The 23,991-nt window shown below is 40.5% G+C and overlaps 2 protein-coding genes across 6 annotated transcripts in view; one reads left to right on the top strand and one right to left on the bottom strand.

Moving 5' to 3' along the window:
• The window catches only part of myh10 (myosin, heavy chain 10, non-muscle), a 56,121-nt gene extending 48,752 nt beyond the window's left edge, over positions 1–7,369 (top strand). For both annotated transcript variants that reach the window (XM_079627251.1, XM_079627250.1), the window contains 8 exons: positions 400–561; positions 1,274–1,402; positions 1,511–1,599; positions 2,941–3,064; positions 3,228–3,436; positions 3,540–3,648; positions 4,262–4,434; positions 5,656–7,369. In XM_079627251.1, the coding sequence (XP_079483377.1) occupies positions 400–561; positions 1,274–1,402; positions 1,511–1,599; positions 2,941–3,064; positions 3,228–3,436; positions 3,540–3,648; positions 4,262–4,434; positions 5,656–5,791 (1,131 nt within the window). In that variant the 3' untranslated portion in view covers positions 5,792–7,369. The remainder of the gene's footprint in view (positions 1–399; positions 562–1,273; positions 1,403–1,510; positions 1,600–2,940; positions 3,065–3,227; positions 3,437–3,539; positions 3,649–4,261; positions 4,435–5,655) is intronic.
• A 431-nt stretch (positions 7,370–7,800) lies between these two features.
• Positions 7,801–23,973, bottom strand: ubn2a (ubinuclein 2a). Of its 4 annotated transcripts, XM_079627800.1 has the most exons (17): positions 23,278–23,973; positions 21,528–21,644; positions 21,333–21,434; positions 20,897–21,025; positions 19,758–19,858; positions 19,070–19,583; positions 18,228–18,298; positions 18,014–18,143; positions 16,654–16,763; positions 16,379–16,489; positions 16,098–16,238; positions 15,973–16,020; positions 14,366–14,411; positions 12,924–14,237; positions 10,448–10,655; positions 10,129–10,197; positions 7,801–9,216 (listed from the first exon to the last, which is right to left on the bottom strand). In XM_079627800.1, exons 1-17 carry the CDS (start codon positions 23,581–23,583, stop codon positions 9,170–9,172), a joined length of 3,564 nt encoding a protein of 1,187 aa, XP_079483926.1. In that variant the 5' UTR covers positions 23,584–23,973; the 3' UTR covers positions 7,801–9,169. The 4 variants fall into 4 exon arrangements, with proteins under 4 accessions (XP_079483926.1, XP_079483927.1, XP_079483928.1 ...); XM_079627801.1 differs by lacking the exon at positions 10,129–10,197; XM_079627802.1 differs by lacking the exon at positions 21,333–21,434 and having other exon boundaries at positions 23,278–23,845.
• Between the last annotated feature and the right edge of the window lie 18 nt (positions 23,974–23,991).

Raw genomic sequence — 23,991 nt, 5'->3', positions numbered from 1 at the left:
CTGTGCATATAGTGTGTTGGATATTTTGGGGACGGAACAATGAAGGGAGGGGTGTGTTTGTTTGGGTGTTGATTTCAAATATCAACAGTGTTGCATCTTTAATTTATAGATTTCTTAACCCTCTATTAATTCTTTCCTTTTTTTAATGGATCTCTTTATATTTTTTTACAAAAAAAAAAAAAAAAAATATATATATATATATATATATATATACACACACACAAGTAAAAGTTTTTCATTTGAAGTTGACTTTTATTTCCATTTTATATGGATCATGTGCTTGCAAAGTAAAAAAAAATGGGTTTATTATATTGTGGCAGCATTGTGAAGAAAGACATCAACAAGTTTTTGTATGACTCTATTTGGCTGTGTTTTGATCCATGAGTCCTGTGCCTTCAGGTGCGTGAGATGGAGGCGGAGCTTGAAGATGAACGAAAGCAGAGAGCTCTTGCCGTAGCTGCCAAGAAGAAACTGGAGATGGACCTCAAAGATGTGGAAGCTCAGATCGAGGCTGCAAACAAGGCCCGTGATGAAGCCATTAAACAGCTACGCAAACTCCAGGTAGAAGCTTTCCCACAATGCTGCTGTTCATGCACGGAAATGTGATGACAGTAATGATAATGCAAGAAATTACACATTTACTGTTAGCATAATCGGTTTATCTTCACAAGCTCCTTGCAGCTAAAGTGCATCAGTCGTTTAGTAGTGAGACATGTCTGCATCACTGACTGCTAGGCCTGGGTATCGATGCAGTTGTCGCAATTCGATTCGCAAGATCTCAATTCGATTCACAACCGAATTGCGCTTGAATGTTTAAATTGGCAAGACTTCAAAACACGTGCAAATGATAAACTTTCGTGACCATGCAGCACTGGCCCGATCTGGACACTGACAGTTGCTTCACGCTGAAAAATGCACCTGCATCTGCCATGTTAAGCACTGAATGAATTAAGCTTCCTGTTGTAGCATCGGGCAAGGTAAATGAGAGGATGACATCTAGTGGCGGAGACTAGTAATAAGATTCACATTAAGCAGATATTATTTTCAATGTTTGCAGAAATATATGGGAAAAAGATAATTCATTGCTTTTGAGCATCTATATCGAATCAACCACATTTTGTAAAAAATTATATTAATACTAATAAATGAAAAAAATTGTTTTGCCCAGACCTACTGACTGCATTACTGTGACCTATAATTTTAAGTCACAAGAATTAGTGCAGAGATAGGACAAAATGTGAGAAGTACAGATGGCAACATCTCTTTAAAACAGGCCCAGACGAAGGACTATCAGAGAGAGCTTGAGGAGGCGCGCACGTCTCGGGATGAGATCTTCGCTCAGTCTAAGGAGAATGAGAAGAAACTCAAGAGTCTCGAGGCTGAGATTCTGCAGCTGCAAGAGGTGAGGTTCTCTCTGAAGCATCGGCTGCTTGTTTTTCCACACGCTGTTATAAATTAGATTAGTTAGACTACGCAAGTCTTGATGGTTTGGTTGTGATTGTGTTTTCAGGACCTGGCATCTTCAGAGCGAGGCAGACGTCACGCAGAACAAGAAAGAGATGAGCTGGCCGATGAAATCTCTAACAGCGCCTCAGGGAAGTGAGTCATTGTGCTGCAAAGTTTCTTAAAGTCAGCTTGAACCGGAAGTTGCAACTGACTTCAGTATTGTGACGTATTTCTGAGTGAAGCGGAATAGGAATGCCAGGGGGGAATTGACGAAAGATTTAAGGATTACGAAGATTTTTTTCTCTCTGTGGATTAACTGATAAACTTACACACATTACTAGTCCTGTGGTGAAAAGTAAATAGGGTTCATTTTGATTTCATGTCAACCCTCTACAATGCGAGTAAATCACTCGCATATGCGACTAAGTCTTCACTCTGGGCGACTAAACAATGTCTATCATTAGCCACTGGCTAATAAATTCTTAGATTTTACTCGCCACTGTGTGTGTGTTACAGGGCTATAAGTTTAGCATAGATATATTTTCACTCTCTGAACACTGACTGAGCACTTCAGAGTTTCGCTCCGTCAAGCGATCTGTACTAGTATTTCAAATTCACCTCAATGGATGCGCAGCGTGCCTGTATTTGATGTACTGTGAACTCTAGTGTGAAGGCGCACGACTCGCCGTCGCGTTTCTCACACACATGCAAATAGAGAGAGAGTCTTACATGCCACTCAGAATCGACGTGCTACATGCAAACGATATTCTTTGTTGTATTTTCCTGTCAAAATAACGGAGAGCTTTTAAGAATAAGCAGAAGATATGTTGGTTCCTCCGGTAGTGGGCGGAACTAAAAGGGCAATCTCATTGGCTGGCACTCTTCCCTGTTTTGATTTCAGCAAATCAGTTTGAGCGAATGCTGACAGCATGTTTACCGTAATATTCATTAACCCAGCAGCTCATTAATCCTTAGATAATAATCCTACAACTAATGACAATAAACACACTATTACTTTTTTTTTTTTTTCACAGAAACACTGAATGACCAACCATACCTTAAGCACTACCAGTCCTAAGTTCAGTTAAAATGACAAATATGCATTCAATTCATGGTTACCAAGTTTTAGTTCTAATTACTAAATAGTGCTTGATTATCATAATATAATGCTTGCTTGATTGACTGATGTTAAGAGTACTTTTTAGAAATAAAAATGTACTAGCCAATGGTGATTCTATTGCCAAGGTGTGCGTAGAGGGTTGCATGTGTCCTTGATTTCAAGTCACCATGAGAGTTTTTTTTTATAGAATGTTGTGATGTTTTTATAAATGGCGTTTCACTCGTTACATCAGAATTGGGAAGAAAAGATTATCACAATTTCCATTTCATGCTGGCTTTAGTGCTGCTAAATTCTACTATTAATTAATTTGCTCCTCTGGTCATAGTTTGTTCAAAAACAAGCTTCATCATTCATTCGTGTTTGTTTTCTTTCAGGGCAGCCCTCTTGGATGAAAAGAGGAGGCTGGAGGCTCGTATCTCGCAGCTGGAAGAAGAGCTTGAGGAGGAACAAAGCAACATGGAGCTCCTCAACGACCGCTTCCGCAAGACCACTATGCAGGTGCAGTGTTGAAGCTACTGTAAATATGAGCAGCCGTTTTCAATCCAGTTAAACTTGTCAAACCTTTAAAAACATGGTTTGTTCTCAAAGCTCTATGTGCTTGGGAGCTTTGTAAGATGCGTAATCTCCATTAGCCCTCTTAACTATATTTCTGAATTTGCAGGTGGATACATTGAACACAGAGCTGGCAGGAGAGCGCAGTGCCGCCCAGAAGAGCGAGAACGCCCGTCAGCAGCTGGAGCGGCAAAACAAAGACTTGAAGTCCAAACTGCAAGAACTGGAGGGATCCATCAAATCAAAGTTCAAGGCCTCTATCGCCGCCCTGGAGGCCAAGATTATCCAGCTAGAGGAGCAACTTGAACAGGAAGCAAAGTAAGAACAGAAACAATGAAAATAAACTCCATTCTGTATCTGCCAAAACTCTAATTAGTGCCAGTGGTTTTTGTTAACGGTGTTTGATCCGCGCACTTCACAGGGAGAGAGCAGCGGCAAATAAGATTGTGCGTCGCACAGAGAAGAAACTGAAAGAAGTGTTCATGCAAGTGGAGGATGAGCGTCGCCATGCTGACCAGTACAAAGAGCAGGTGACTGAAACCCCAAATACTAATGTTCATTCTCAAGTGTACCGGTCCTGAGCTGCTTATACTGATTACATGGAAAGTGGAAATTCAGTTTAATTTATTGCAAGTTTCAGACATTTCCATGGGCTGTTTATGAAACATCTGATCAAAAATGGCAAACTGTCTGAAGTTGCCCATTTCAATTTGATTGGCTGGCTTTTCTTAACATGTATTTTGCTACCAAGGCACCAGATTGCTTTTGTGGATAAACTAGTCACTGGTTCATGTCATTTCAAAGAGATCCACAGGTTTGTTTGAGACACTTGATGACACATAAGCCCTTTGCACCAGATCGGTTTCGTTACGCTTCTGGTGCGTTTGCCATGTTTCAGTGCTTATCAGTTAGACAAATTGCTATTTGACTCTGGTACACACATGTTCAGCATTATTTGCATAATGCATAACAAAAAGTTTGATAAGTGTTCAATATAATGTTTATCATTTTATTGAGGAAAATTATACGGCTAACCACAATTATAGGACTGAACGATAAAACAATAATGATAGTTTATCTCTTATTGCTGTAAATGACAGGATGAGAAATAAAAAGGAACTCACAACTTCTGCCTGTGTTTAGATGGAAAAGGCAAACTCCCGCATGAAGCAGCTGAAGAGGCAGCTGGAGGAGGCTGAGGAGGAGGCGACTCGAGCGAACGCGTCGCGCAGGAAACTGCAGAGAGAGCTGGACGATGCCACTGAAGCCAGTGAGGGTCTGAGCCGAGAGGTCAACACGCTCAAAAACCGCCTCAGGTATTGGACACTCGTATGGTTATATATTTATTGCAATACTTTGGTTCCTTGTATTAAAATGTAAGGATATTTGTGCTTTCATGTTTAATAATGAAGCAGCAAATGGTCAGTTGAGTGAAATAGCAGTGAATAACAGCACTGTTACGACAGACACAAAGCTGGATCAACCTTAAAAACAAAGTCCTGTCAGCGAAACAATGCTGTCCCATAACAGAAAACAATTATTGAAAAAATATGTAAACGAAATTTCACTTTAACCAAAATAAAAAACATTTCAAACATTACTTAAACTGAAATTAAAAACAATTCTAAAAAGAAAGATTAAAAATAATTAAACAAATGAAAAAAGCACAACAAAATTACTAAAATTCAAATAAACTATATTTAAATAGAAATATTGATAAAAACTAATAAAACTGACAAGCACATATCAAATTTACAAAAATGAAAATACAAATAAATGAATGGCAGATTAATTAGATTAATTAGCCTGGGTTTTCCCTTGCTGCCTTGCATGCAGTGCGATTTTATTCACGCTGCCAGGCAGCCTGGATAGCATGGATCAGATTTTCGCCTCAGCGAGGGGACCAATCACAGAACGGGGAGGGAGCAGCACGACGATGACGACGTCTATGCGACACACCGAAGCAGTTTGTTTATATCAACATGTGCACTGCAGATTTACCTTCTACCCTCATGTTTGTCTTGCACAAACGGCAATAGTCGCTGAATGCCATTGTGTACACATAAATCTATGACCCATCGTCGTCTTCCTCGTCGAATTTCTGTCACTCTACAAACGTCATCTGGTATAATTGAAACGATTGGCTATGAGCTACGCACAGGCGCATTTGATAGACATTCGTAGCGCCCAATAAACGGCTCTGGGCATTCGTAAACCACGCCTCAGATACGAGAAAATGTACGTGGTCTGACGTTAGCCAGGCTATAGATTAATCGAAATATTTTTAAAAACGAATAAAAGAGCACATAACAAAATTATTACCTGAAATATAAAAAATGCTAAAGACTTTGAATTTGTTTTAGCTAAAATTGAAATATTAAAATGAAATAGAAGTAATACTAAAAACTAATAAAAATGGCAAGCACATAGAAAAATTGAATTGAATGTGAATAACTCCTCTCATAGTATATACAGAATACTTTAGTAACAGTGGGTTGTGTTCCCTCTAATAATGCCTTGTTGTCGGTGTCCCGCAGACGAGGAGGTCCTGTCAGCTTCTCCTCGAGCCGCTCGGGACGCAGGCAGCTGCAGGTGGAAGGAGAGTTTTCCGACGACGACGCGGACAGCAAGGCCAGCGACCTGAACGAGAACCAGACGGCTCAAGCGGAATAGAGCCATCAGCCACTGCTTCCTGACTAAATGACTCTCCTTTAGCGGTACAGAAAGAGGACCAGTGAGCGATGTACACACACACTAACACTTCCACATACACACTCACACATAAGCATCCCCTCCCTACCAAGGGAGCATCAACTCTGCCTTGTTCTAAATGCAAGATGCTTCAACTACAAAAATACTGCGCTCACAACAGAACACACTAGAAGTACAAGTGCATTTCAAACATCAGCGTTTGCTTCGTGTACATGAACATGCTCATTCATAAGAGCGTTAGTTTAACTATGTAAAACCTTCTGCTAGCTAAGCAAATGTGACCGATTGGATCTTAGTTGTACAGTAAAGTTCTCCAGATAAACGCATTCTGCAGATTTGGGGTCTATTTGAGATGCATGTGCTGCTCGTTCGCTAAAAGCCAACATTAAAGAAAAGAAAAAAAAGTCCTGTGGCACTGGACCGACCAGAAAAGAAAAAACTGTGAAAAAGCTGCTCACTTTAGCATCTCATTACCATTTAAACACAAGAAATAGTTAAAACACAAGAACCACTGCGGGCGACTGCGTTCGTGATCGATCTTCATTGTTTTATCTTATTTGGGAGATTATGACAAAGGCAATGTTTTGTGTTTTAAGAATTTGGATGTAACTGCGAATCGCTTTTAACTGCACATCGTAAGAAAAGCCATAAGCCACTTCAACTGGAAAGGAAGTAAGAAGTATTCTGGATGCAAATGCATGCCAAGATGAAGAATTATACGCCTTTACATATGTAATCACTTTATGGATGTTTTTGCCCCTATATGTGACAGAATGATGGTACTTCTCAAAGCCAGCTGCTCTATTAGATACACAAGTGAATACAGCACCAAAGGGAGTTCAAATAAAGCCGTTTGAAGCGCTTCAGTTCGAGATCTCATTCATCAGCGCTGAAAGCAACTGGAAATACTGAACGTTCATTCACAGGCACTTCACTCGAGCATCTTCTGTAACGTTGAGTTCAGCTGTGGAAGGGATGCTTTGAACACTAGTAGTATTAAGAGAAGCCGTACTAACCTGTTAAACTGTTAGCATTTAACGACGAGTTTCTTAAAGTGCCTTAGACACTAAGTAGAAAACATCCATGAAAGTATGTCACGTATCCGTAATGAAGAAACGCTAACATGAAGGAAAAACTGGCTGAAGGAAATTGAAATAAAAATGTAACCTTTTTTTGTTCTTTTGTATTTTACTGTGCTATGATTCATATCCAGTATATAGGTCTCCTATCCGTTGTATTCTCATGAAGATCTGAGGGAAACCAGTGTTCATGATGGTTTGATATGAAGAAGCCTCTGGCAGCGAGGAGCGAGTGTGATTTCATTTGGTTTAAAGCTTTATCATCCATGATCTAGTTACTATTATTGCAGTTATCATTATTATTGCTATATTATCACTTCTATTATTGGACTGGCTGTTGACAACCAGGTGTTCAACTGCAAATGTCTCTCCTCTTGTTTTTCTCTTGTATACTGTAACTATTTCTAGATGACAGTGAGTTTTGTAAAGGAAAAAATAAAATATTCATTGTAGAAGCAGCATGCGTTTCTTCCCGTTTCTGAACCTGCTCATTTCTTTTGAAATAGTGTTCATTATGGTGTCATATATTAAATAAGATCTATATGGGATGTTTTAATGCCTTATACACACACACACACTTGGGTTCATATATCCAAGTGTGTATGTATATATACATAATACACACGTGAACCTCATCAATATAATATTACATATGGTGTGTGTATATAAACTAAAGCGTAGGTTTACCTTTTAATGTTATTTTTCTATAGCTTTAAATTATGCATGTTTACTTGGCATGTGTAATATACAAATCTACATTATGAATAAATATACAAATGTATATTTATTCATAAGAGTACCGGTAGTCAAGGCTGCTTCCCTCTGATATATTGATTGACCATGAATGTGAACTAATGCAGTCCTCAGGACACCAGTAACATCATCACCACCTCCGCCAATGTTTTTTATTGAATTAACTTTTAGAGCTTGTACTTCAAACAAAAATGACAGCATTTTAATTCCAGAATCAAGACAAAAATAAAATCTAGCCAAATAAGAATTTTCAAGGTGAGCATCAGTTGAAATCATGCCCACTTAATTCAGCATATTTAGAAAATAAAAAGCAATATATAAAATTCCATTTTTAAAAGTCTGTCCATCACAATATCCACAGAGACAACCAGAGAGCACACATCTAGGCTGGCCAACAACGAGTTACACAGACACCTGACCTGTTGCTTGTCAACTCTGAGCGAATGCTGTCATCTTTGGTGCCATTTCTCATTGTAACACAGTCAGAAGATGCAGGAGAGCCGTGCCGGACACGTTGAAGGAGATTTAGTGAAAGAAGTGGTGATGACACGGGATGAAATGGAACAAGGACATTGAAGGAAGAACTAATTGTCCAGTGAGGTATTGGGGTAGAAGTGACTAGACAGATGTAATAAGACAAACCCAGCAAACACACAGAAAAATCTCCACTCAGAAAACACACACACACGCATTAAAAGTGGAGCTTACTTTGCATTGAAGCATTTACAGTCCTGCATAGTTGTTCAAACTTACAAACTAAGGCGTTTTATTGAAAGTCTTGTGTGTTCTTGTACTGTTATTAAGCAAAACTAAAAGTTCAAGTAGGCTATAATCTCATAATTTCTCTCTATCAAAAGCTGTCACACATGATTCATTCATCCATCCATAAAATAATGTTTTTTTTTCTTTCACAAGGTCCAGTGAGATACGCAGCACCAAAGACAGCAAGACATCTGCACACACAGATCATACATCCTGACCTCGAAAGAAAATATAGCACATAATATTTATGTATATTTTATATACATACCCATTTTATTCTAATACACTTAAACATCATAATATGTCCCTGTCAAAAAAATTATAAATAATTTACCCATATGTATTATTAACAGCTACTATTCTAACAGTCTGTAGAAGGAAACGGTTGGACTATCACATCCCTTTAGGAGCTCAACGAAACTCTAAGAAAATAAACACGGGAATGCACGTTTCCAGCCGACATTAACTTAAATAGAAATTATGTTGCTTTGTCTCGTACTCCTCTCACTTCTTCTAGCTCTATGTCCACAGTGATTAAGGTCTTGTGTAAACATATCGACGAACGAAAAAATTAAAAAGCGCCCGGCTCACTCCAGTCATCCAGAACACTGGTCAATTAAAAGCAGAATGAGGTTAACTGAAGGAGGGGGGTTAATCTGAATGAAAGCGCCGGGGGTGTGGATCCTCGAGCGGCTGAAAACATCCGTCACCAACGCTGTCCACTTGTACATTCTGGTTCTGGTGGTCAGTGGGACTTCCTCTTCGTGTCTCCCCCCTGACTTTGGTTTGCATCTGGAGAAGATCAAGACAAACTCGTCAGTCATCGTGCAGTAAGATTTCAGTCCAAAAACTAAATCTGCATTTGAAATTTTAGAAACAAATGATCAGAGCTGCCAACCTGAGCAACATTTAGGACTCTGCCTTAGCTTGTGATAATAAAGGCAAGAATACATTTGATACCAAAAAGTATCTGACAGAAAGTTATTTATTGTATGTTATTTTTAGGTTTGGAATTAAAAACTGGCTACATCAAATCAAAGAAAATTGTTGAGTTTGAAGTGTGAAAATTAAAAAAAGCAGCAGCTACGACAATGCAGTTAGTCACATGATCCCGGGTTTAATTTTGAAATTAGCTGATGATAAATAAAATGCAGCTCACGTATCTGTTGCTTTCATTGACTTGAACTCTGTTAAATTTGCATATAGCACTGGAATTGAAGATCGGATTTTTTTTTATGTGGCCAAGTGTAAATGGAACAGTTTAAACATTTGATAAGAAAAAAATAACATGAAATGTCCAGGTGTAAAACACTTCATTTTAACTCTTTCCCTGCCATTGACGAACATTTCCGGCTTTCCGTGTTTTTACTGTTATATGGTAGGGGGCGCTATTACACATCTATTATTACATAGATGCACTTTTATGGACTTTAAAACCTAAACGGCCATTATCAAGCTTGGAAGAGCCAGGACATTTTTTAATATAACTCGTATACACCTAGGATGGCTTGAGGGTGAGTAAACCATGGGTTTAATTTTAGGGTGAACTATCCCTTTAACAGAGTTGCGGCCCATGAAGAGGGTTTATTAATAATAATAATAATAATAATGAAACAGGCAAAGTGGAGTAATAGCAGGATCAACATTAACAGCGTAAATCCAAGAGAGAGCGACAGTGAGCCGGAGGGGTTTTGCAGCGTTTACCTGAGAAAGCAAGCTGTAAGTGAGGAGGTAGAGCAACCTGAGACCCTGGCTGCAGACTCTTAAACAGATCTGGGGGACAGCGGGACAGGTGGAAAGAAACAGGGACACAGTGCACAGCAATCCAGGAGCAAATGAGATGGCAGAAATGCAGCACCAAAACAGGATGTGATGTGGAGAAAGAGGAAGAAAAGAAGGACAATTGAAGAAACAGATTAGGGAGACAGAAAAATTCCAGCCACATTACATAAACACAGGCAAACAGGATCCACGGGACACAGAAGCACAGCAAACACAAGCGCGCACACACACACACACTCACTCTGGGCCAGGGTGTATCCTGAGTTGGTAGCGGGTGAAGACCCCATGTTGCTGCAGCCAGAACCTCCAGGGCCTGTGGGGTTGAAGTTGAGGAGCGATGGGAACTGGAAGGGTAAAGAAACAGGCACTAGACCCCCGAGCATCCCAAAACCCAGGGGGAGGGAGGGGGGCACCGAGCCCAAGAGGTTACTTCCTGAAGATGAGGACATCTGGGGGAAACAGGCCTTGATTAAGAGTTACAAAGTAATGGTGTGAGACCGGTTTAGATTTCTGAATAGCAAAATTGAAAGAATATTTGCAAACCATTTTTCACAAACAAATGATCTTCAGTGAAGCCCAGCTTCAGAAACGTTACTAACAAATTCTAACTTCGCAACTATTGACATCAGTCCATTTTCTCAGACAAAGGTTTGCTCGTTTTTATTGTGAGACTGTGTTTGGAATGATTTTAAAACATTTTGGTGTAACAAATATGGTGAAAGGTTGCTGCAACTCATAATAGGGTCATTCCGTGTCAAAATTTTGATTTTTTTGAGTATTTTTTTTCTGTAGAAAGACAAACATATAGTGGACAGGTTTGGTGATGAAAGCTAAAATAATAATCCAAAAAGAGTTATCCACTATTTTCTAAAGGGGGTCAAAATGATAATTTTCACTTGAGATTTGGAGACAATTTACAGGTTGTAAAAATGACTTTAGAAAGATAGAAGCATCATCATTTTATTTTCACACAGATTGGTTGGTCTATTAGGTAAATATGGTGACTAGCTATCTTTGCTTCATGATATGCTAACAGTGAAAATAAAAAAGGCAAAAAGCACTTGTGTTTTTTGCCTCAAGTTTGCATGCCTGTAACTCAAAAATCATTAAAGATAAATTAATATCCTTTTATATTTTGGTTTTTAACAAACCTTTTGTTTGGTATCTTCATTTTAAAGGCTCTCGATGGATCAATCCCAGAGATATGAACATGTTAATGTGGCTCCATTAGTAGCCTGAATTATACACATTTTCAGTGGTCAAAAAACAAATGTGGATCACTTTGTAAACAGCTGATACTTTTTTCTTTTCAAAGAGGAATATCTAAAGAACAAATCATGTTAAAACTAGAAATGTATCATATTTATACACATCAGCTCAATTGCACATACCTGTCTGAGTGCCATAAATATAATTTTTCTAAAGTTCTCATGGCCGGAAATCTAGAAGTATTCAAGATATCTTAATATTCTTCCATATTCACACTAAGCTTTTCTTATGGAATCTTCATTTTTACGGTCCTATATAGTTTAGTCCCAGATATACTGGAACCCCAATGCGACTCCATGTCCAAATTGTTGAATTTTACCCATTTTCAATGGCCAAGAACCATAGTTATTGTGTTTAAAGACAAATCTCTGGAAGACGGGAACGAGATACATTTCTAGTCTCAGTGTTATCAAAACACTTGTATACAACCCACCTTCTGAGTGCCAAAAACAAAAAAAATTCAGAAGTTTACATGCCTTAAATTTAAGAAGTTAAAGATATATTAATGTCATTTTAGATTATGGTTCTTTTGAAAGTTCTCTTTTGGAATCTTCATGTTTTATCCGACAGAAAAGGGATGTTAATGTGGTAACGTAGTTATGATACTGCATATTTGAACTCTTTGAATTTTCAGAAGCTGGTAAAACAAACAAAATATCTTCCAAATATCCCAGAAACTGATTCAAATACACTTTTGAGAGCATGTTAATGTGCATTTTCAGTGGATCTTTGGTACTCAGAGATGTATGTTTTAATGCAATTATTTTGATAGAGGGAAACATGATACATTTCTAGTTTAAACATTATTTATTCTTCAGACATTCCTCTTTAAATGCAATAAGTATCAGCTGCGTGCACTGTGAACCACACTTGGTTTTCGATCACTCAAAATGAGTAAACTTCATTGAACTTTGAACATGGAGCTGGAGTTCCCCATATCTATGGGACTGAGCCATATACTGGTACTGGTACTGTAGGGCCTTGAAAATGAAGATTCCAAAAGAATGAGAATCTAGAAGGATATTAAGATATATTCAATACTTTGAGTTACTGTCCTAAATTTCTTTCTTTAAAAAAAATAAAAAAAGGCAGATAAAACACTTTGCAATGTCACAATTAATCGCAATATCACATCAATAATATTAAATTTGTTACACTTTAAAAGCAGCTTAAAAAAAAGGTTCAATAAAATTTTTTATGAAGCATGGTACAATATATGTACATATACATATACATGTAACAATGCCTATGTGATGGATTTGATTCTCAATCTCAAGGAACACTGATCTACTAAGCGACCAACTACTGAAGTCACTTTACATTATGCATTTGGCCGCTGTTTTTATGTAAAGTGCTAGCACTGAGAGCTAGCAACTGCGGAAACAGGTTTAGCATGACTCGGCATCGGGTATGCGCAGGTCTGGAGTGACTGAGGCTGCTGGACTCACCTGTGACAGATGAGAGGAGACAGGAGAAGAGGACAGGGTCATGGCAGCTGCCCGACTTGTTGAAGACTTGGCACTCTGACTGGTCCCTCCCACTGGCCTCTGCCGCTGGCTGTGATTGGCTGGTACAGCTGAAGGGGAGGGGCTACTGTTCTGGCACCCTGCAGACATGGGAGTGGCCATCGCGGTGGTGATGGTGTTGTTTGCTCCACCGCCAGATGGACTGGAGGTTTTGTGTCCACTTACAAAACTGTAACTGGCTTGTCCTGATCCTGATTTGACTCCGGATCCGATTCCAGTTCCTTGTGCGGTAAACGGCGGCCTGAAGGCCGGGCTCTTGGAGCTGTACTGGTGTGAGCTGGGGATAATTTGAGGTCTGGGGTGGGCAAGAGAAGGAGTCGATGAAGGAGAGGGTGAGGACGACGGAGGAGGAGTAGGAGCAGGGGGTCGCGGTGTGAGTTTGATGATGGGAGAGCTGCTACTGTGGGAAGACTTTGTGAGCGTGGCCTGCATGGGCGTGATGAAGTTTGACTGGTTGTGTGGGATAGAGGTCGTCTTGGTCTGTGACAGCAGGATGGAAGGAGTGGAAGGAGTCGGAGAAGGAGACTGCTGAGGGCTCATCTGTGAGGGATGAGCGTTCATTCGAGACTGCAGGGAAACCACAGTACCGCCACCGGATTTGTTAGCACAGTTCTTCGCTTGTCCAACGGGAGACGGAGTCTGAACTAGCTTCACTCCCATTGTCCCAAATGACCTCTGCTGAGGAGGTAAGAGGGGCGAGGCGGTAGGGGGTGGACGGGGTTTTGCAGACTGTGCCGTGTTCATTCCTGAAATGCCAGCTCTGTGAGTTGGTGTTCCCGAGTGTCTCTGCACGGGCCCGCCATTCTTTAGCATCCCAAAGGTCTCGCCTCGCATGGAAGCTGAAGGAGATGAAGTGAGAGGAGAGGACAGGGAAGGAGAGGTAGATAGGCTGCTCATATTCACCAGGGAGATACCAGAAGGCTCCATTTTTCCTGAAAGGGTGGAATGTGACAGAGGAGAAGAGTAGTGGCTGACTCCAGTTGAGGATATGAGGACACCGGGAGAAGAGGCGGCGGGAACGCCGTTGTTTGGCGTCAGGCCCTTGGCAGCATTACTGAGGAGAGCGAGAGCCTTGGAAATGGAGTCCAGAGAGTTCGCCGCCAGATCCTCGTCCAGTGAATCCGAGAGGCAGATGGGTTCAGAGGGAGAGGGCGGTCTGCACCCCGGGGCAGGTAAGGCAGGCGAGGCAGATGTGGATCCAACACCTGGAGCAGGCCTCTGTGTCCAGCCCACGTCCTGGAGCAGATCATGGGTAGAACGACAGAAAATACAGATCTTACAAATCTCATCATAGTCAACTGGAGGACATATAAGGCTGTTGAATTTGAATATATGGATATTATGGTGTGGTTAAATTTTAATACCGTCATTTTGGCAGCTTTTGGGGTTGGAACTATTCTTTTCTTGCCACTGTTGAAAAAACAAAACAATTCACCAATCACAATGAGGCATTAAAAACTATTCAACATTATTGGATTAGTTTAAGTAAAGGCCTGTCTACATCAAGACAAATATTCTGCAATTTGTATGTTAATGCATCTGTTCAGACCATCACAAACATTTGCATTGCTTTTGCATGATGTGACTGATTTTTATACGGACTGGTGGTTGTATCTCTTTTCCATCGCACTGCAAATAAAACTGGCCAACCAAGAGTTGCGCTTTTGGTCACATGCCCAGAGCTGCCACCGTTAAATAAAACTACGACTGGTGATAGAGGTCTGCATTCTCGCGAGACCCGACGCAACTGTGGCACAGGACAACTTTTGAATTGCTGAGTGCGGCGGGTGTGGGAGGGAAGAAGCAGATGTGTGTGAGAAAAACGGGAGGGAAAAAAATAAAAATATCAATATCTAAAAATAAAAAAAACGGTTACTCAAATGTATTTAATGTTTTAAGGTACACTCATCTACTGTGCAGGGTTGGATATTCTCAGTGTTTTTCGGTTGTATGCAACAGCAATGGAAAGCACATAATCTTGTAAAAAAATAAAATAAAAAAAATCAATCCTGTGCAGACCTCTGCTAAATAGGCTCAGGAACAGACTATTTTGCTAAGCGACAGAGTAGCAGAGGCTCTCTTTCGGTTTCTTTCTGAACGGCTGTTTGAAAACATTTAAATACTATTTGACTGCCTTTCTTCTCCATGACAAGCTGATGTCAGAAAGTCGAGCAGTGCTTTGTGTACCGGGGTATTTCTGGGGGGTTTCTCCCATAAGCACCACCTACTGTTAGAGAGTAAATTTGCATTTTCATTTAGCCTGTCTGCCGTTTTAGGTCTGGAGAGACAACTAGCTTGCAAAAATTGGACAGATCTTTTATGCCGAACATTCGTTTTGGTGTGAAAACAAATAAGCAGATTTGCCCTCAAACCAACATTTCCATAGAAAAGCACCAAATTAAGTTCAAGGGATGTCTCTATGGACTAAGATGAGGATAAATATGTTGTCCTCTAGGCATGGAGACATGAGAGACCACTCACACACCCTATTTATATTTCAGGATGTCTGCCACCAACCGAAATTAGAAGAACATCTATGGGGTGCTAGAAATATAACTTTAAAAATCTTTGTCTTTTCAATGGGTAAATTGAGAAAACTAAAAATGAGTAGAAACCATTTACAAATGCACAATCCATCATGTGGGGTCTTATTTTGCCGCACATCATTCAGATTTTTATAAACCAACCAGGAAAAAGAAACAAGTCATGCAACATTTCCTGTATTTGGAGGCAAAGTTCATAAATTACTAGTATTACAACTGGCTCACTTAATTGCTAAATCTTTAGCCAAATAATATACATGATTTTTTTATACACCAGGAAGACGCAGAAGTTTAGAGTAAGAGCAGATGGGAGTAGAGTAAGATGGGTGATCTGTCGCTGTCGCCACTTTAATCCAAATGTAGGTTCTATTTGGATTGCAAATAGTGTAAATATAAATTAATATAAATTAAAAGGTTGATCTACTCACAGGCCAGTGAGATGACCGTGTACCGCACGACTCTCCTTAAAAAGCATCCTGAAAAAGACAGAAAAATTTAATGACAGGATATTTTTCCAGCAGAAGGTAACGCCAGCACACAGTCTGATACACACCTGGTCTGCATCCAGCCTTTGGGCCAGAGAGGCTTGACTTCATTCTCCATGAAGGCTTTCAGATAGTCCTCCACAGACAGAGAGCACCGCTCTAGCTCATAACAGCTCAGCTTCACACGCACCAGGTTACACAACAGAGTCCTGGCAAAACCAAGAGGCATATGGAAGTTTAAGGGGTAACTCTCAATTTCTGCCACTGTCAGCCTATTAGTGGCGTTTAAACAAAAACGGATGTCTGCTCTGCTTCTTTATTAATGATTTTATCTTGTAAAAGTCCAAACCTGAGTTTGTCATCCCATATGAACTTCTTCCTTGGTCCCATCACCCTCTTTCCTGGTTTCTCTTCATCGTCATCCTCGGATCCATTCTTCTCTCCATCTTCTATTTGCTGCCTGTAATACACACACAGTGAATTTAATTCTCTCTAGTAGTTCATTTAAATTCTCTATACATCTACACCATGCATTTGCCCTTCTTCACAGTCTCTTCCACAAATCTACACAAGCAAGTCATGAAAGCAGAAAGAGGCAGGAATTTGGGAAAGTTGAAGACTTACTTAGCCGCAGCTTTTGCCATGCAATCCATGTTATATCTGGCAATCTGTTCTGGCATCACGCTGCACACAGCCAGTTTGAGCTTAAACAAGGGTGTGCGCAGACGGTCATCCTGCAGAAGTGGAAAAAAAGACACAGAGTTGAATCCAGTGTTGAGGAAGTTACTCTGAAATACTTGTAGCTACAGTTACAGGCTATAGTTTCAAAGCAGTTAAACTAGTCAAGTTTCGGGAGCAAACTCGCATGTGAGCTGACGCTGGAGGGAGGGAGGAATCCCGGGTTGTAAAGTCCATCAAAAAGTACTTCCTTGTGCTTATCCTGGATGTCGCAACCTATATAAAAATTACGATTACATTTGCCTGCGCAATTTCAATCGGGAAGATTGACTTTTCACAGATTCCCAACATTTGAGCTCCAGCACATACGTCATTATGCGACAGGACACACACCGGTCGTTTTGCATCATAAAACCTTGTTGTATCGTCCTTCTTTACTGTTCTACTAAAGAAAAAGAGAAGACAACTACATCTTGTATTACCTGAGGGAGAGTAAATTAACAGCAAAAAAAAAAAGGTTTTATCGTAGTTTTTGTCCAACTCCTTTGACTTGTATTGGATGTACTGTGAGGTACGGTATTACAAAAACTAAGATAAAACCTGTTGTAAAGCATCTTTTGCAGCGCTTTTTGTGTGAGCATATCAGTGAACACCCCTGACCACTCGGTGAGTTTCAAGTCTTTGTAAACGAAAGTTTAATGCGTTTTAGGAAGGATTATTCCTGTGCACCTATGCAGCCTTTGTGGAGGTGGGGGGAAAGCGACAGAAAATGAAAATTCTCGGGACAGCAGCATGTGTCCAAATTTTAATCTTAACCGTTCTATTTCATCAGAAACTATCTGAAAACAGGGCTTTAAGTGTAAAATACCGAACTTGTCCTTAAGGCACTGACACACCAAGCCGACGGCCAGCCGGCCCAATTTTTGTGTTGTGTTCCACACCATCGGCAATAGTCGGACCCCGTTGGGAGGGTTTGGCATCTTGAATCAGCATCCGTCGGTGTTCACCGTTATTTCCGTACACGCAGGCGCAGAACGCATGTGCTAGTTGACAGTCACCTGTTGTCCTTTTAGTGTGTTCAAGCTCAGTTTTGGGCCGAGATGCAGCCGACACGAAGAAACAACACAGTCAGCTTTCATCGCCGTTGTTTCTTTCACGTCGGCTTGGTGCGTCACCGGCTTTAGCTACTCCAACGCTATTTGTAGAATTATCATTTGTGAGACAGCAACATACCATTCTGGTTTTAGAGTAACATCTTAAGATCCTCTATAAGTACAGGGAAGTATAATATAGTATAGACCTTTACCTGTATGTTGAGGCTGAGTTTCTTGAGTCGTTTGAGTAGCGCCTCCTTGTTACAGGGCACAAAGGCCTCCAGGTGAGAGTACACATCTGAACGCACGTTTGCCGGTTGCTCCTGAACCTGCAGCTCAATACTGAATGAGAAGAAAATGATCAACAAGAAACAATGGACTTTTGTGGATAACAGCTGAATGAGAACATGCTGAGATTTTACTTACTCGAGCAAGATATTATTCATATCCAGTGTGAAGAATTTCTTTCTGCCTTCTTGATCAAATTGCCTCGATGCCTGAGAAAAAAAGAAAAGAAAAAAAATGGCATTAAAAAATTGGTCCCTGAAATGTTTTTTAAAGTGGATTTGTGGGTGTATTATTTGCTCTCTTGCTCTCTAGGCATTGACCTCCAGTAAAAACATATAATGCATAACATTTTAAATTTAGATGTAATGCAGTTTATATAACTGGCAGCCATGACAAAAAAAATCAAATAAATAAATATATATATATATATATATATATATATATTCAGTTGCCTTTATTCTCATACATTTACTGTATCTGCTCTCACAAAACAGGCTGGGATGGATTATAAACTTCTGATGCCATTTTATTCACATTTTTTCCCCATTCAGGTGTACTTATAATGATAGCAAAATTATATAATTTCTATGTACACGCGCCTACATTGTTTTGCTCACACTTGGGCTGTGGGTTTGCAGTGGTTTCCAATATAGTTTGAACTGACCTATCCTTCAATAGCAGTCTCTCTGCAAATCCTGCATTACATTGAGAGATTCACAAAACAGGCTGTGCTGAAGTGTTCTGCTAAAACTGACAAGATCAGACTGAGTCATCAGGGATCTTGTTAAAAATAAACTTCAGTCACCTAACATTAGAGACATACATAGCGTTTTTTCAGCGTGGTATCAGTATATGGATTTTTTTTTATGGACGGATTTTTGTGCCTCAATGTTTTCAACTTATTTTAAAAGAATTACATTTTTCATATGACCCCATTTAACTAAAACGAACGCCATAGAAAAATAACCAAAGGGACTCACAGCTCGTAGGTCCTCTATGCGCTTGATCAGGGGGGCAGGAAGTCCATCGGGGAGAGGTGGAAAAGAGATGAGACCGGCCTGCCCTCGATTCAGTCCCTCTGCGCCAATCTTGTGCCCAGATGAACCCAACACAATCTGCCCGTTCTCCCTGCCTGACGGGGGCATCTGAGGCCCTGCATCCAAAAAACTAAAGTCCAGGTCATGCATGATATCCTGAAGCTCGCTTTCATTGGCTGAATTAAGCAATGATATCATGGCAGGGTCGGCCGTCAGGTCGGCTAGCGAAAGGTCACTGTTGTTGGCATTGCTGTGGAGATGGGAGTTCTGCAGTAGGTTGTTGGAGTTGGGAGTGCTGGTAAGACCAGGGACCAAGTGAGATGCATTGGGATCTAGTTTCCGCATCTCTTCCTTCTCTCGCGTGAAACGGCGGAGCATTGCCGCCAGACAGAGCGAATCCTTCATCAGTTTCTTCCTCTTCTTCTTCTCAGGACGATGAAGGCTCAGACTAGACACTCTGTAAAGTAATATAAGGCCATAAAAACTGCATTCATAATAAGTAGCTTTATAGAGAATCAGTCAAACTAACTTGAAAATCAAAAACTAAACTATACAAGATTTATACAAGTAGCTGTTTTATAAAACTACTTTTTGTTGTAGTTCCAGATTTATAAAAACACTTCTTCCTCACCCTTGTTTGGCTACTTTATTCTTTCTGGGTTTTTTCTCCTCTAAACTGGTTCCATCTTTCTTCTTCCTTCTTTTGATCAGTGGTTCCTCTCCATCTCTCATCTACAATCAAAAAACAATCATCAGTCCTACAATTATATTCCAAAAACAAACTCTTACACAGGGTCTACAACAGCTAGAAGCCGTCCACACCGGACACAACAAAGCGACCGTTGCAAATCCATTTGTCATTCGTATCAGAAGTAGCGTGAGCACTTGGAAGTACGTCAAAGATAGAACGGGGCATCAGTTTACCACAGGGAATTTGTGGTGTTGTGTGGCTTCCAGTGTAGACAGCAACACGGATTATAATGGTTTCTATTTGCTTTTGATCGCGTCTGGTGTAGACAGTGTAAAAGTGATAGTTCAACCAAAAATGTAAAAGTTCTGTCATCAGAAATTGCATAAAGCAAGCACAGTTGAGCTTCTGTGTTTGCCATGTGCTCTATGTATATGCTTTGCTCAACGATTATATGTGTGAATAAAGCCTATATTAAATCTGTGCATCGTTTAAAGCAATCGTGTCTTTTCAAAAGACGGCTTATTAAACTGCTTGTTTCAATTGAAATACTTTTACAATCTCTTTATGAAGTTTTACATGCGTGGACTTTCCCTAATGGAGGAGCAGTAATCTCTCAGGCCTTCATTAAAAATATCCGTCTGTAGTGATCTGATCATAGGTGGTCAGTCGAGACAGATATTATAAATAGATGTGTAAATGGAGTCCAAATTGTTTTGTGATCTGATCACTCAAACCATATTTGAAGGTAGTCGAATGTGACCAAGGGTTTTTGCTCCTTAATCTGATCTCATTTGGAAAACTAGAACAGGATGTAAAGCACTGATATCTGAACACTATGAGCATTCTACTTAAAATATCATGTTTGCTGTGAGATTGAAATGTACTATTTGGAAGCAACAGTACGCCAATTTTTGTGCTTTTGTATAGCATAGTATGTGATGTGAATCCGGTGAACATCTGCTCACAAGTGGTCAAACAAGATACATTGGAGATGCATGATAAAACCAGTTGTAAATGACATCGGATCACCCGAGAGTCGAGACGGATATTTATAACCAGTTGTACATAAGGAAACTCACCCTGGATTTTTCGCCTTTCCCCCCGTCCTCTCCCTCAGATTCGGAGGCAGCTCTGAACTGCAAAGTACCCGTATTAATGTAGAATCCGCCAAGCTTGGTGCTCAGGGAGGCTGGTACAAGCTCATCATACTGACAGGAAGAAGACACAGTAATTTACAGAGGTGTTATGGCTGTTTGTTGGCTGAGGTTAGGTCAAAGTTGAAGGCCGCTATGATATCAGAACATGCAACAAAAAAAAACACGACTCAACCACACGTTTCAAATATATCAATAACATAAATCTAAATATATCTATCCATCACTGACATGAGTATGAATGAAAAACACCCTTAAAGTTCAGAGAGCAATGAGGCAGAGTTGGTAAACAGCATGTTAAATGCCAATCGATCATCTCCATAGTGATGTCTGTCTGTTGCCATGGCAAGTGCCCACTCACTGCTTCCGAGTTGTCTATGAAGGGGTCACTCTCATCATAGCCGAAGCCAATGTCAATCAAATCCTGCATCCGATCTTTCCGCCTCTTTTTCCCTGCGTTACCCTGTAAGGACGTCAGCGGTAGCGGCAACGTGACACTTGGCATTTGGGTGCCCAAATTTAAAATGCAACTTAAAAATCATAGAGCAACACTTACGTATTTGCTTTCAAACTTTTTGGCCAGTGCCTCGACCTCCAGACGTTCTCTCTCATCATCATTAAAGGGACTATTCAGGTCCAGGGAAGACTTAGAACTTGGTGGATTCTTCTTGGCCTGCGGAGGGAAAACATGTGAGCCATATTAAGCCGTTTATTTCTCCTGTGCGGATTAGTGGATCATCAGCATGTGTACTATACATTCTGTATCAATATCATTCTGTAGTCACTGATGACTGCCATGTTGGACATGTTATTTTTCCATTTACCGGTACACTTAAAGGAATAGTTAAAATTCCTTACAGTTTCGGACTTCCATTTTATTTTTTTGTCCATTCAATGGAAGTAAATATGAATCAAAACAGTTTGATTATTAACTTTCTTTAATATATCTTCTTTTGTGTTTGGATGGAATGACATGTAGGTGAGTAAACGACATAATTATTATTTTGGGGTGGACCAAGGACAATAACTAGGGAAGCACGAAATATCGGCCACCACATCAATATTGGCCGATATTATGTTTTTAATCGTTATCAGCCTGATAAGAACATTTGCCAGATATATTAAAGCTGATAAATAATGGATTATTTCCTTCAGCTGAGACACTTCAGATATGCACTGTTTGCTGTGATGGTTTTGAATTGCTTTAAATATGATTGGATTACTTCAATAGGCTACATAAACGTATAATAAGAACATGTACTTGGGACATGGCTTTTAATGGTGAGACTTTTGTTTTTGTAATCAGCCTCTCAAAAAGTATATTAAAAAATTGGATTTAGATTTATCAGCCAAAATATTGGTTATTGGCTTTCAAATATAATAGAATTATCGGTATCAGACAAAATGTTCATATCAGTGCATCCCTAACAATAACTAAAACGATGTAATAATAGTTCTAATTCTATGAGTCCACACCTACAACAACGACAGAGGAATTATATTGTTGGAACAACTTTCAGGACAATGAACAATAAAGAAAGACAGCCAATACAATCCAGCAGATTTTAAAGAGCTCAGACAATTAAAGTGGCAGGTGATATAATTGCTTGCAAATAAACAGATTCTATTTGAAATGGTGTTGCTGTTGACTCCACGATCATGTTGTGTAGTACATGTAGTAGTACAGTAGTAGTGTCATTGATATTATTATTAGAAGAAACTAAAAATTGCATCGCTGGTCATGTGATCTCAATATGGTGGCACCCATGAGGTGGTAACCCACTTCATGTAAAACAAATAATCTTTTTCTAGAAGACCAACATATAGTCTTTAAAGCAAGTCATTTTAATTAGATTTCTCAAACGTTACGTTCATTTATTTATTTGCAAAACTTTTAAATCTCAAAAAATGTCTTGACATATGTCAAAGACCAGGTTTACAAAGTAACATGGACAGCCATTGAATTAAGTAAGCAGCAATTCAGCTCTCCTTTATCTCCATTTGGGCTTAGAGGGGGCTGGGGGCCACAAAGGTCACATACTCAACAAAGTGCTCCAAAGTTTGTAAGCAAAAATGATAGAGACGCTTCATAAATTAAAAGCACTTCACACTCGCTCATAGCATATGTCACACTTGCCATTTAGACGGGGATCCCGTGAAGAGGACTTTATTTTTGAACTCCTCAGCTAACAGGCTAACGCATAAGCAAACTCAGCAAAAAAAAACAAACAAGCGGTGTCTTTATAATAACAAGTAAAGGTTAGTCTGCATACTCTTTCCTAAAGTGATCCGGATAGTTATCGTACCTGTTGAGACTGGATGAGCTCGCTGTAGTTGAACTCGGCCGAACACTGCTCGTTTGGCTCGGACAGACACAGGTTTAGGCGTACTGTCTTCCCTTTGGGCTCCTCGCTGTCTCTCTTCCCGATCAAAGCCTCGCGGTCACCCGCTGTCGTCACCCCGGTCCCCATCATCATCTTCATGTTGCCCTCTCTGTCAAAACTCATCACGGTGGCCCCGTCCTCCTCCAACCGCCGTCTCCTGCCCTCCGCGCCCGGACCACCGGCCAGGGCCGGCAGGGTGACAAACTGCACTTTTCTCGGTTCGGCCATTTGGATGTTCAGTGCTCTTGGACACTCGCTCGCTCTCAGTGGCGGGGCTTGACTTCGCCAAACAACTTGATTTAAAGAGCTTCAAGGCGGATGGAAAGGGCGCTCGGAGGCTGTACTGGTGCTAGAGTCCCCTCCACACCTTACGGGATGCGCATGGGAAGGGATGGCCGGGTGAAAGTTGATTTTGGAGGCGCAAGCATCCTCGGTCGCTACGCTCGGGGGACTCAGGAGCTCCGAACAGCCATCTTAGATGAGAGAGAGTAAATAAAAGAGCGGAGACGAGCGAACTGAGCCTGCGCGCACACGGACACCGGAAACGGTGTGCGCGACGGAGAGGTCGCGGTGGCCAATCAGAGGACGCCGACGGCAGCAGCTCGTCCAATCTGAGGCGGGCCTACAGGCAACAGA

The sequence above is a fragment of the Phoxinus phoxinus genome, assembly GCF_949152265.1.
Source record: "Phoxinus phoxinus genome assembly, chromosome: 11".
Taxonomy (NCBI): Eukaryota; Metazoa; Chordata; class Actinopteri; order Cypriniformes; family Leuciscidae; genus Phoxinus; species Phoxinus phoxinus.
The sequence above is the reverse complement of the archived record's forward strand: the minus strand, read 5'-3'. Positions and strand labels throughout refer to the sequence as shown.